This window comes from Ruditapes philippinarum, unplaced genomic scaffold (genome assembly GCF_026571515.1).
Source record: "Ruditapes philippinarum isolate M1 unplaced genomic scaffold, ASM2657151v2 ctg7048_1_1_1_1, whole genome shotgun sequence".
Taxonomy (NCBI): Eukaryota; Metazoa; Mollusca; class Bivalvia; order Venerida; family Veneridae; genus Ruditapes; species Ruditapes philippinarum.
The window spans coordinates 13,294-27,915 of NW_026865375.1; the positions used below are offsets into that span (position 1 = coordinate 13,294).

Below are 14,622 nucleotides of genomic sequence, written 5' to 3' on the forward strand. Positions count from 1 at the left end.
TTCCATGCAGAACTCTTGTTGCCATGGCAACCAAAAGAAAAAACTTTAAATATCATCTTCTAAAAAACCCAAAGAGCTAGAGCTTAGATATTTGGCATGAAACATCTTCTAGTGAGTGTCTACCAAGTTTGTTCAAATAAAAGCCCTGGGGTCAAAATTGGCCCCGCCCCAGGGGGTCATTGATTTTCCCTATATGCATATAGTAAAAACTTTAAAAAATCTTCTTTTAAAGAACCCAAAGAGCTAGAGCTAAGAAATTTAGCATGAAACATCTTCTAATGGGTGTCTACCAAGTTTGTTCAAATAAAAGCCATGGGGTCAAAATTGGCCCCGCCCCAGGGGGTCATTGATTTTCCCTATATGCATATAGTAAAAACTTAAAAAATCTTCTTTTAAAGAACCCAAAGAGCTAGAGGTAAGATATTTAGCATGAAACATGTTCTAATGGATGTCTACCAAGTTTGTTCAAATAAGAGCCCTGGGGTCAAAATTGGCCCCGCCCCGGGGGTCATTGATTTTCCTTATATGTGTATAACAAAAACTTAAAATATCTTCTGTGAAAAAACTCAAATAGCTAGAGTTTAGATATTAAGCACGAAGCATCTTCTAGTGAGTTTCTACAAAGTTTGTTCAAATAAAAGCCCTGGGGTCAAAATTGGCCCCGCCCCAGGGGGACATTGATTTTCCTTATATGTGTATAGCAAAAATTTAAAAATCTTCTTTGAAAAAACCCAAATAGCTAGAGTTTAGATATTAAGCATGAAACATCTTCTAGTAAGTGTCTACAAAGTATGTTCAAATAAAAGCCCTGGGGTCAAAATTGGCCCCACCCCGGGGGTCATTGATTTTCCTTATATGTGTATAGCAAAAACTTAAAAATCTTCTTCGAAAAATCCGAATAGCTAGAGTTCAGATATTTAGCATGAAACATTTTCTAGTAAGTGTCTACAAAGATTGTTCAAATAAAAGCCCTTTGGTCCAAACTGGCCCAGCCCCAGGTGTGTCATTGTTTTTAAATATTTGTGTAAAGAAAAAAACTTGACCAGCTAGACCTTAGGTGTTTAGCATGAAACATCTTCTAATGGGTGTCTACCAAGTTTGTTCAAATAAAAGCCCTGGGGTTTAAACTGGCCCCACTACGGGGGCCTATATACAGGTGAGCGACTTCAGGGCCATCATGGCCCTCTTGTCAGTTGATCCATGTTAAAATTTCAAAATTTATGTTTCTACACTTTTTGACCTAAGTGAAGTTACTTTAAATATTAATCTAAATGATTTTATTTTACAGGAGAATCACATGATAATGAGAGTGAAAATGAAGGTATGCATGGTGGAATTGCAGGAGGAGCTGTGGGCGGAGTCATAGTTATAGTTTGTGTCATTGTCGCTGTTTACTTTCTCCGAAGACGATTGCGTAGTAGGAGAGACTATCTCCGAAGTTTAAAAAGATACACTCAGAAGTTTGTGTATTTCTGTAGCTATCTTTATCATGCAATCACCACCCACATACCTTCTATTCTGAAGCTGTTAATATTGCCTATTACTAATTTACTAATTATCTAATGTCATTCTGTTCCCTTTAAAACAGACTCACCTAAAAGAAGATTATTACTAGTTCTATTAGTGATAAAAATGATTTTCATTAATACATTCTTATATTTTCACAATCTTCTATTTTCACACAGGCATGCAAGTTCAAGGGGATTGCTGAGCCATACAATGTCAGCAGGCAACACTTTGGCACAGGGCAATACTTTATCAGGGGACACTACTCTATCAAGGTCTCCTTGTAAACCTGACAGCGACATGTCTAAACAGAATGACAATGATGCTATGCAAGCAGAATATGAGGTAACTGAAATCTATTCTTAGATTAGGTCAAAGGTCGGAAGTTTTATTCATGTGCCCTTAAGTGTTAGGTTTAACTAACAGAATGGCCTGAAGGGATTTACTCCTTTATGAAAGCTGGCCAATATGGAAATATATTGTAATAATTTCGTCTGTGGATGCTTCAAATTTTTACAGGAGCATTGCACTTTGTGTGTTAAGTGTTATCCAGCTCTCATGCAAAATATATTTTATTATTAAACAGGCTTACGTCTTTCATAAATAATGCAAGGATGGACATCTGACATTTTCCTTTCCTAGTAAAACTTTAAAAGCTGTGTTAAGCTTTATGGAATGGTGATTTAACATGTCAGACTAGTAATCTAAGGATTGCTGGCTGTATGATAGGTAAAAACCCTGTCAGGGGCAAGCTGTTGTTTCCTTGAGCAAGAAATTTTACTCTAATTGTTTCCAGGAACTTGTATTTAAGCTTAAAACCTGCAGCAGATAATGAAATAAAATAAATTCTGTATTTATAAACTTATAACCAACAAAATGATAATAGAAAAATAAATTATGAAACGAGAAGCTTTTAAATGCAGGATCTTAGTAGCTATTTATTAAATCTGTTTGTATGATAAAATGCAATTAATATATAAACTGTATACATGTACTTGTTTCAATTTCTGAAACTACTAAACTTTTAACCTAAGGAGAGACTTTCTAAAAAAAAAGCTTTTAGCTTTCTACTCGATCCTTTTTGCATTTGATTACAGTTATATTGTGTATATATATTTGATTAAAATAAATTTTGTTTAAACCAAACTTTTAAACTTAATTCTAATTAGAAGAATAGCCAACTTTTAGTTAACTTTCCTCTTCAGCAAGTCAGTAATTTTGTAAGCACCTGAATACATTAAAAGAGTGACAAATTAATAACCTGTCACAAAGTTCATGGCTGGTTCATATTGTATAATATGATTAATTGTCAACAATCTGATCAAATAACTTTTTGTTGAAGTTTGAATTATTAAAAGTATTAAAGACATCAGTTATAGAAATTTAATTCAGATTTATCTGTATAGATGTTGTAGTAATACCTGTAGTTTGAAATATTCAGGAATTTGAGAGACGCAAGTATGCTGATTGTCAGAACGATGTTGTACGAGACATAAAGACCCGCTATGCCAAATATCCAGGCCCGCTGTCAGCTAATGCAGGACTGGATATGTTACCTGCTTATCATTCAATGAATGGAAATAATACTTTTAAGGTTGGTTTGTATTTATTATGGTTATTGTTTATATGTAATTCCTTTTAATGCAAGTGGCAATAGTGACTTTTCTATTGGGCAACTACAGTTTATGTAAATGCACATCCCCAGATGAGCCTAATTATTTAAAAAAAAAATCAAAATTGAGAAAATGTCCTAAGACTTTTAGAAAAGTAGTAAGATTAATAATTAACATGAAATATGCAATTAAAGACTGATTGTGCAGTATTTATCATCATATTTCTCGTCTATTTCAAGGTGTTTTTTTTTCATATTTGACCTCTTTTTATGCCCCTGCCATAAGGCTGAGGCATATAGTGTTACCCTGTTCCGTCATTCTGTCATTCCACCATCATCAGTTTTCTTTCATTATCATAGTAAGGGTTGCACACATTCAATTCAAATTTGGCATATGGATATGTCATGAGAAAATACAGGTCAAATTCGAATTTGGTCATGGTTGGATGATTTTTGGCAGAGTTATGCCCCTTTTACTATGAAAATAATATGAAATTATCAGTTTCCGTTCATTATCTCCCCAACGGTATTACACATTCAACTCAAATTTGACCTATGGATATGTCAAAGGAATGCACAGGTCAAGATCAAATTTGGTCATGGTTCAATGATTTTTGGCAGAGTTATGCCCCTTTTACTTTGAAAATAATATGAAATTTTCAGTTTCCGTTCATTATCTCCTCTAGGGTATTACACATTCAACTCAAATTTGACATATGGGTACATCAAAGAAATACGCAGGTCAAGTTCAAATTTTTTTCATGGTTCAATGATTTTTGGCAGAGTTTTGCCCCTTTAACTTTGAAAAAAAAGGAAATTTTTAGTTCCCATTCATTATCTCCCAACAATTGTACATATTCAACTCAAATTAAAGATATGGATATGTCATAAGAATGCATTGGTCAATTTCCAATTTGGTCATGGTTTGATGATAGCTGACAGAGTTATCCCTCTTGAACTTTGAAAAAAAATCAGAAATTTTAAGTTTCAGTTCATTATGTCCCCAATGGTTGTAGATCTACACATTCAACTCAAATTTGACATATAGATACATCTTAGGAATAAGCAGTTCAAGTTTGAATTTGGTTGTAGTTCAATGATTTTGGACAAAGTTATCTCCCTTGAATGTTGGAAATATTTTGAATTTTCAGTTTCAGCACTCATACTTTTGTGGAAATGTATGTAGCCATTAATTTGGCTAGAAATATGCATTTTACAAAAGGTTAACACTGAATAGTTTCAGTGCCTTGAACTTTGTTTAAAAATGGTTTGTGTTAGCATTGAATAGTTTTAAGGGCTTTGAACTTGAATGAAAATGAAAAAAATAATTTGTGCAAACAAATTTGGAACTAAATATTATAACATCTGAAATTTTGGCTGCATGCGGGGGCATCTGTGGCATGATGACACATTTCTAGTTTATAATTTGTGTGGACTGTAAGTGTCATTTGCAATTAATAGATTACATTCTTTGTTTACTTCACAATATTTTCCTTTCAAATACACTTTTAAAAATTTTATGGTAACTTAAGAAGCATGAATCTGGAGGTGTGCAGCTTTAAAGATTAAATTTGACAGTTTTAAGTGTGACCTTTATTAGCTGGGTGCTTAATTTTAGCATTTTGATATCAAATTTCTTCACATCAACAAAAAATACTTCAATATTCAAAGTTGGACAAGTCCATTATCCATATTTACTAAGATGAGCTTTTTGAAATACATGTGTTTTTATTAATACTGGTATATTCTTCATATCTGGTACTGAAATTTAAATCTCCTATTTGTTTAAATAACCTAAAGAAATTATCTGTTAACATTTTAAATAGTGATAAAAATATTATTTTTACTAAATGCTTACTTTTATTAAATTGTGTTAACTGTCATTTTGGATTGAATTTATCTATTAAGGTATTACCAGCATATGAAAGATATGACCCTGACCCTGGCCGTCTTCATGGTTATGTGAACAAAGAGAGCCATGATCAGCTATCTGCACAGGAGCAGTATGACACCGTTCCAAAACTTCCAAAAAAATCAGGGAAAAAACCAAACATTAATGACCTTGACACGTATGAGAACCAAACAACAGGAAATATGAGCATTATGGGTAATAATGAAGAAGGCAAGCACTTGGGCGATCCTGATAAAAAGATATGCAGTCTGAATGAATTGGAGGAATATGAAAATTACAAGGTACCAAAGAGAGAAAAAGGACTGTTTCGAATGTTTAAAACTGATAAGGCTAATAAAGCCAAGAAAGACCAAAGAAAGTTCGAGGGACAAGAAGAACCTGCTTCATTGAATGATTTGCAAGCATATGAAAGCATTGAGTCACCATTGACCGCAGTGAAAGAAATTTCACCATCGACTGCAGTGAAAGAGATCAAAGGACTTTCTGACTTAGATGCTTACGAAAATCTTGCTGTAAAGAAGATTTAAACGAAGAGCTTTTTCTATGTTTTGTTTATCTTGCCGTGTAATTTTTTACAGTGGTAAATGCAGATTGTCAGGAGAATTCAGTACATGTATATTGATTTTGAACTCGTAAACTGTGCAAATGATATTTCCTAGGTTAGGATTTTCATTGTCATACAGGATTACCTTTGAATGCAAAGCTGATTTGTTCTTGGAAAATATTACAGTACTTATGAAAAATTGTAACACATGTTTAGATTACCTGATTGAGAAGAATATAGTTTTACTTTTTCTTATAAAAGCTAAGAGAAAGAAAAATGCTTTTCTATTACATACTACCAAAGGAAGCATTTAGTTATTGAACCTTCTGTTTAGCAATCCATCTATCTTTATAATTTGAAAGTATGTACCAGTTACCCTTTTTTCTACAAAGTGAATTGTTTACTACTTAAAGAAATAGACATGTCATTGCATTTTACTCTTTAACCGAAAACTACAATAGGTAATGACACTGTCAAGTTATTTAACAATGCCATTTGTCTTCAGTAATCTACCCTTGAACATCAGGAATAGATAAACCGAGTATAGATCAGCTTCTATAAGAAGCAAACAGTTGTAGAATTTACTGACCAAAACAGTTGTTGAATTTACTGACCAAAATTGTCTTTACAGTGTTAAGTTTCAGAATATGTCATAATTATTTAAAGAGAACCCTCACTTTTCTGAATTAAGAAAATAACTGAATTGATTTATCACCCACAAAAGTTTAATACTGTACTAGATCTAGTACTTTATAATTTTATTGACTTGAGCACTTAAGGTCAAGCCACTTAACAGCATTTTCAGAGTTTATGACTTGAGTAGTTAGTCGATTGACTTTTAGACTAGTTATGATGGTCCCTCTTAATGGACTTTGATAATTAAACCGGTTACTTGATGGCCATGATCTTGAGCTTTTTGCTTTTGGGGCTATGCATTTTCCAATCACATTTTCTTGGAATTTCATTCTTTTACATTCTAGTTTTTTGTTGTTTTTTTGTACAATGGAATATGAGTTGTGTAAATAGATTGCGAGAAAGAATACATTGTATGTTATAAATTTCATGTAATAATAAATATATAGGACCATGTTTCAGAAGTTGTACTGTTATTTGTTGCTTTCTAAATACAGAATGAATATTTATGTAGAGTGTAAGAAAATGATAATCTAATCATTATTTGAAGCTCTACTCCTCACTGTGTGTTCAATATCACATGATGTGTTCCTTAGTTTTTTTTGTTTTGTTGTTTTTTGCCAATTTCCTTTTTTGGTGCGTTACTTTGTTGCCATGAAACATACATGAAGTCAATAGATGTATTCTTTAGTCAGAGTTCTCTATACTCTGAAGTCCTAATTGTGGTAGTATAATTGAAATCTCACAATGACCAACAATTAACACATCTTAATGACATAATTGACTTGTTTTTCAATCCACGAAATATATCAGTGTATTTATATATGGTTACTGTATATATTTATGTTGTAAAATAGAAATAAAATATTGTTTAAACTAATGACATAATTCCATATATAAAAGCTAATTTTACTATACATTGTGTTTTGAAATTTACTTTTGGGACAGAAATGAAGGTGTTGTACCACTTTGGCAAAAGTAATGCAGAGTAGTTAAACACTTTTTCACTTAAATATCACCCTATACTTTTCTTTACAATAGAGCTGAGCTAAGGCTGTCTATCTTCCATTGAGTAAGGCAGTGCAAAGGGTCTCAACACAAATGCAGCACTATACCCACAAGTGGAAAAGGGACTAAGTGAAGTCTTTTTGAATATGTATCAAATTGTATTATATTACGGAAGACTAATCCCAAACCAAGCTCCAATGAAAAAGTTTAGAGTACCGTTTTTCTATTTTTGTTGGGTTGCAACTTACACATGCACTATCAAGGACATAATTATGGTGATTTAACAAGCGGAGGAAGATCTTAATTGGGTGCCATTCTGTGCATTTAATTAGTCAAGTAGAACCAACTACCTTTCATAAGCTGTATAGCTTCCTCACATGAATGAATATAACACCCTCAGTTGGATTCAAACACTCAACTGATACCGTTAGGAGGTTCCAGGTCGGATCGTCTTTGTTTTAACAGTGGTAATAATGCAGAACAGTGAGAAACACAAGAATGAACAGACTTAATATTTTTTATTTTAATAATGAAACACAAAGTTAACAGATTAAAAAGCAAAACATCAAATTGTGAATACTACAATTTTGTAAAGGTTTTAATCAAGTTGCTGCCTCAGATGCTGTCTTATACAAGCATATCAAATGTATTATGACATAATATATAATAACATTCATAATATCGTTAACAATTATGTTATTTAATGTATCAGTAATTTCATAAATTAATTGAGATTTTTTAAGTCAATAATCATATAAAAGTAAGATTGTGTGTCATTACCAATGTAAACTGTCCAAGTTTTCCTTTAAGTTTTTGATGTTTTGATTTGGAGAGAAAATTTTAGTTTGACCTCGGAAAACAATTGAAATCAGAAACGTACTGCATTATTTACATATTAAACAAGAGGGCCATGATGGCCATTATATCCCCCATCTGATTATTAAGGCCTTCTATGAATATTGTTAGCAATGAATGAATACAGATAACATGTTATAGTTTTGATCCCGGATGACCCATTTTCAAAGTTGAGCTAGATATCTGACCAATATCCAGGAAATTTGGGCTGAAAGTATTGCCAAGGCTTTTCCATATTTCGGCTGCATGAAGTTTTTGACCTCATATGACCTATATTCAAATCTATTCAACCTTTTTACCAATTTCCAGGACATTTAGACCGAAACAGTTGCCTCCCGAGTGTTTACAAGATTTTTGCATATTTGGGCTGTGTGACTTAGTTTCTGATCTTGAGCTAGAAATCGCTTAAACAACCATTTTGATCAATTTACAGGATGTTTGGACTAAACAGTAGCCTAAGGTTTTCCATATTCAGGCTGTGTACCCTAGTTTTTGACCACAGGTGACCCATATTCGAACTTGAGCTAGAAATCATCAAAATAACCTTTCTGACCAATGTCCAGGATATTTGATCTTAATTAGTCGCCACTAGAGTGTTATCAAGATTTTTCTATTTCTAGCTTCTGTGTCCTAGTTTTTCATATTCAAACTTGTCCAATCAATTACTTGAACAAACATCCTGACAAAGTTTGGTGACAATCGAGGCAAAAAATGTGACCACCACAGTGTTAACGAACTAACTGTGGACGTCCAAGGGACAACATACTTTCACAGATCCTAAAAGCTCACATTGAGCCAGCTCAGGTGAGCTCAAATAAAGTTTCCTTTCAAAAGGAAAGGCTTGCTCAGTGTGTCATCATCCCTTCCCTTTAAAATTGTGGGGTTTTTTCTTGTTTCAATTTATTATGACAATTTTTTTTTGAATTACGGTATTTGTATATCATAAAGGGTTTATATAGTTTTTTCTAGAAAAAAAAAAGTTTCACTTTTAAAGGGATAGGTAGGGTAAGCCCCAAGACTGGACGAGCACCTGTGCCATTTGTTTGAGTACCAGTGGTTATGCGTAAATAGGGACCCGAAGTCCACTGTTTATAACTGAACGGGAACATGCTGACGATAACAGTTGCAACTTTTTTTGTAAAAATGAATATTTTTTTGTCAAAAACGATTTGAAATCTATTCTCTATTAAAATAATCAATCGTAAAAAATACTAACATTGGCTCTCACGTGGAGATCAATCTATCGTACTGAAGGACATTTCATTTCCACTTTTTCCGCAGAGAGAGTCATTCGTTTTGGCAGTCTATAGCAGCTTTAGAGACAAGTGAATGCACTAAAAGACTTCGTTACGTGGTACCAATTAATAAGCATGTATCAACAATGTTACACCTAAAATATCTATGGACAGGAGATCACCACGTGGTAAGGTTAATGATATGCATGGGCTATTTTTAGATTACCTCAGCAAGACGTTTAAACTATGTCAGTAGATCTAAATATAACTTGACCATGCACTAATATTCTGCGTGATTCGGTCACGATATTTTGGTAAGCAGGACCGCCCTTTGGAAACGGAATAATACTACAGTAACCATTCTCTATTTTATATCACTAATAAAGACAAAAACCAATTATAAAGAAACTAACTTTTGCGTCTTGAAAAAGAATTTAAACGGAATCAAGTAAAAATCACAGGCACGAGTATCGGACCTGGGAAGAAAAAATATGACCAGATTGAAATAAAAACCTGTGTTCATCTTAAAAATGTCAAAAAAAAGCAAACAAAAAAATGTAAATAATGACCCCCTTTAAAAATATACTATAAGTTAAGAGAAGGCCGGAAACCCCAGATTCGAGCCTACGAGCAAGGGATTCATTTCCCGGGCCGTTGTGAAAACAATTGGCCAGAGAATTAAATAAAACTTTTATCACTATTTCACGTTTATATTAAGCTTCAAAATGAGACCAACCCCAAGTCTCTAGCCCTTCCCGTTCATGAAATATCTATCAGGAAACGAGCGAATTCGTGCTAAAAATACTTGGTAGACAGAATTGCGGCACAACAATTCGGTAGGTAAACATAGACTAATACGTGTATGTCAGCTGAGTACGGGTCAAAATCACTTGAATTTACTAAATAATATTACTAAAAACATTAAGTTGGACCACTCACAACCATCAGTAGCATCTGATACACGCAAAATTCGAATTTCAAACCTTTCCACGGTCTTTAGATTCCTTTCTACGCCATTGTCAATCAGCTGTTCGATATTTTGTAACGAGTCTTCTGATTGGCCAATAGCAACGAAAACCGCAACGTTTCACACAAGGATGCCAAATGGCGTACAAAGCGAATGAAAGACCGTGTAAATACGCAGTATGACGAAATCGCCCGAATTGTCACGATTGCAATCGGAACAACCTCGGCTATTATAATTAACCCGAAGAGTGACGGAAAGGGCCGAAAAGTTGCGATTGGCACGATTGCAACTGGTTTCCCGTTCAATCATGCACTAACAAATGTAAGCAGGAAACCACCTAACCGGAACTACTTTTCCAAAACAAATAGGCTTTAAAAATTTATAGTTGAAAGATTAAATTTTCTGACTTTAATTCCCTGTTTCTCAATAGTATGGATTTGAATCCAACTTTAAGTCTTGGTAATTGAATTCTTTTGTGGTGAAAGTTATTAGATAGTTTGCCATTACATAGTAGTTTTACTTCCAGAGCAAGTCGTTGCCCCAAATAATGCACAGAAGGTTGTCTTTGGTCTTTCACTAATGAACCAGGAAAATTTAATACATAAACTGTTACCTTGCTAACATTATATTAAATGGAATTGCTATGCTTTGCATATAGATTTTTTTTTCTTATTTGCTTATGTGCCAGATTGTACATATGCTATGAAAATGTTACAATAAGATAGCCATCAATGTACTGTGTAAGTCATACAGTATGAACAAACATGTGTGTGTAGACTAGCCTTGTTCTGTACTGGTGGCATAAAACTTTCACATCATTACAAGGACAAATTTGTAAATATTGTTAGAATGTTCTCAGAAAATACAAAACGTAAGACGACACCAAATACATATTTAGTAGCATCGGAAATGCGCGGTCGGTAGGCTATGTAGCATTATTTTAAACGGCTCGGTAGGAAAATAATCACAAAAAACATACATTAGCCGAGCTATTTAGGCCGTGTACGTTGACTTTTGTTGTCACGTGATCAAAGTTGCTTACCCATTGTGACTTCCGCTTGCGAGCGAGTTATACACGACAAACTTAAATATAGGTAAAACAGTTCAGTTAAGATCGATCATTGAATCAATGATCATATTTCCGTCCGTCCGTCACACTTTCGTGCCCGGTCCATAACTTTGTCATTTATGAAAGGAATAACTTGGCACAAATGCTTATTATGATAAGACGACGTGTCATGCCCTACCTCCAGTGTCAAGGTCGCACTTGCTCATTCAAGGTCAACATTGTCTATTTGAGGGTATATGTCGTGTCCGGTTCATAACTTTCTTAATTTTGAAGGGATTTTGTAAAGATTTGCCACAATTGTTCACAATAATGAGACGATGTGTCATGTGCAACAGACGGTCACCTACCTCCAAAGTCAAGGTCATTTAGAGGTCAAAGATTAACATAGTCTGTTATAGGGTATATTTTGTGTCTGGTCCGTAACTTTTAAGCTCGTCTGAGCTAGCTCATGGTGAGCTTTTAGGATCGTTGAATGTCCGTCGTCTGTCGTCCGTCCACACTTGTTCGTTAACACTCTAGCGGTCACATTTTTGCCTCAATCATCATCAAACTTTGTCAGGATGCTTATCTAGTAGAAAGCTCAGATTAGTGCGAACATGGGTCATCTCGGATGTAAAACTAGGTCACATGAGCTAAAAATAGAAAAACCTTTTTAACACTCTAGTGGTCATATTTTTGCCTCAATCATAATTAAACTTGGTCAGGATGCTAATCTAGTTGATAATTCGGATGAGTTCGAACATGGGTCATCTCGGATGAAAAACTAGGTCACCGGAGCTAATAATAGAAAAACCTTGTTAACACTCTAGTGGTCACATTTTTGCCCAATCATCATCAAACTTGGTCAGGATGCTTGTCTAGGTGATAGCTCAAATGAGTTCGAACATGGGTCATCTCGGATGAAAAACTAGGTCACATGAATTAAAAATAGAATAATATTGTTAACACTCTAGCGGTCACATATTTTACTCAATCATCATCAAACTTGGTCAGGATACTTGTTTAGGTGATAGCTCAGATGAGTTCAAACATGGGTATCTAGGATGAAGGAGCTAAAAATAGAAAAACCTTGTTAACACTCTAGTGGTCACATTTTTGACTCAAATGTCATCAAACTTGGTCAAGATGCTTTTCTAGGTAATTGCTCGAATGGGTTCGAACATGATGTCATCCCGGATGAAAAACTAGGTCACAGGAGCTAAAAATAGAAAAAATTTGTTAACACTCGAGTGGTCACATTTTTGACTCATTTATCATCAAACTTAATCAGGATGCTTGTCTAGGTCATTGCTCGGATGAGTTCGAACATGAGTCATCTCGGATGTAAAACTAGGTCACCGGAGCTAGAAATAGAAAAATCTTATTAACACTCTAGTGGCTACTGTATTGATCCAAATGTCCTGTAAATTGGTCTGAAAGTTTGTTTTGATGATTTCTAGGTCAAGTTCGAACATGGGTCATCCCGGATGATGATGATGATGATAATGATTATTATTATTATTATTATTATTATTGTTATTATTATTATTATGAAAAAATAGTGTCCTCAATTGAAGATATTTTTTTACATCACGTGAAGATCCTTTGAAATAGTTATATATTTGGGAAACGTGTCATATACATGTCCAAATCGTTGTAACAAATTTACCTCGTGAGTAATCGGAAAAGATGGTGATGAAATTTCCTCTGAATCAGTGCGGAACAGTTTTAATGGCACTACTGTGTCTCATTGAAGGTTCTAAGATAACCGCCGAATGAACACATCTGCGGATGTTTCTAAATTCAAAATTTCACCATTTTCGTGTTAAATGTTGAATTCGGCTTAAGCCGGTGCTAGGGGGCGTGTACGGTAACTTGCACTTTCCATTACCGTCCATGAACGGGCACAATCAAACCGAACCTGCAACATTTTCAATTTTGTCGTGTTGAACTTTCTTAAGGGATTCTTTATTTCTCTATTTAAGTGATATATATAAAATCAATAATGTTGATATTCTTGATTTGACGCTTTATTTAAATATTCACATTACTCTAATTAAAATGATTAATATACTTTTATTCCGTTTTGCTACATGTACATTCTTAACAAATCATTTTGATAGTTTACTCGTTGTTTTCATTTATTTGAACCTTCTGTCATAATATTGAATTTCAATGTTTAAGAAATTATCTTATATTTAATTGTTGGCATAATGTTTGCAAGTACATAAATGTTGTTTTCATGCAGATTATATGTATAACCAAGCTATCAATTTGGATTACAAGTGCATAATTAATATATACAGTCAGCCACTGATATTACGGTGTGTACATTGAAGAGACATAAATCAATCGATTAATTATTGTTGTTTTTATTGTTGTTGTTTTTTTGTTGTTGTTTTTTTACAAAATCACCCACAGTCATTGTGACACATTGTGACAACATTTAAAATGAGACACAGTTTCATATTTATTTGATAAATGTTGCATTTACCTACGCTTAGAATACTAATGACGTATCATATATGTCACAAATAAATAGGAAACATTTAACCACTTGACAATGGTTTTCATACACAAACAGCGTGTTTTAAAGCATATATAATGTAAACATTGAGAGCAGTAAAAAAACAAAAACAAAAACAACAAGAAACATGGCAATGCCAGGTTTTCAATTATTTAAAGCGTAAAAAAATTACATCTGCTGGAAAAAATTAAATTATCTTGACCTTGGTCCTAAGGGGATAATAAAAGTATCTCATTCTTAACTTGAAAACGATTTTCTTTTTCTAGTAACAGTAAGGTTGACCCTTGCGGATCTTAATTAAGTTAGGTCTTCACATAAGCTTAATTTAAAGCATGTTTCATTAAAACACTACTTATTGATCAGAAATCGATTTTCCATTTTTAGTAACAATAACCTTGACCTCAATCTTATGAGACCCAAAAGAAATCCCAAGGAGATCTTCACAAAATGTTACTATTCGCCAAGTTTCACTGAAATACAAATGTATCACTTCCCAAACTCTAGTTATTGACATATTTAGTAAGTGACCTTGACGTTAGGTGGGTCATTGCAATAATAAGCGAGATCTTCATTAAGCTTACTATACACCACATTGCATTGAAATATTTCATTTAAACTTTAGTAATTGACTAAAAACCCCTTGAGAAATGCGCACAGAGGAAATTGTTTACGCCCGCCCGCCGACAAACCTCAATCTAATCTAATTAAGTCCTCCCTTAGAAAAACCTGGTTAAACACACACACACACGCACACGCACACACACGCACGCACGCA

At 33.9% G+C, this 14,622-nt stretch overlaps 1 protein-coding gene across 2 annotated transcripts in view; it reads left to right on the forward strand.

Moving 5' to 3' along the window:
• LOC132728776 (uncharacterized) overlaps positions 1-14,622 on the forward strand; it is a 44,030-nt gene that overhangs the window by 8,893 nt on the left and 20,515 nt on the right. The window contains exons 7-10 of one of the 2 annotated variants that reach the window (XR_009625526.1): positions 1,289-1,460; positions 1,686-1,851; positions 2,948-3,100; positions 5,027-5,689. Coding sequence is in view for 1 of the 2 variants with exons in the window: in XM_060714449.1 (XP_060570432.1) it covers positions 1,289-1,460; positions 1,686-1,851; positions 2,948-3,100; positions 5,027-5,557 (1,022 nt within the window). In the remaining variant the exon portion in view is untranslated. Of the gene's footprint in view, positions 1-1,288; positions 1,461-1,685; positions 1,852-2,947; positions 3,101-5,026; positions 6,672-14,622 lie in introns of those variants that run through there. The other variant, XM_060714449.1, reaches the window with a different exon arrangement.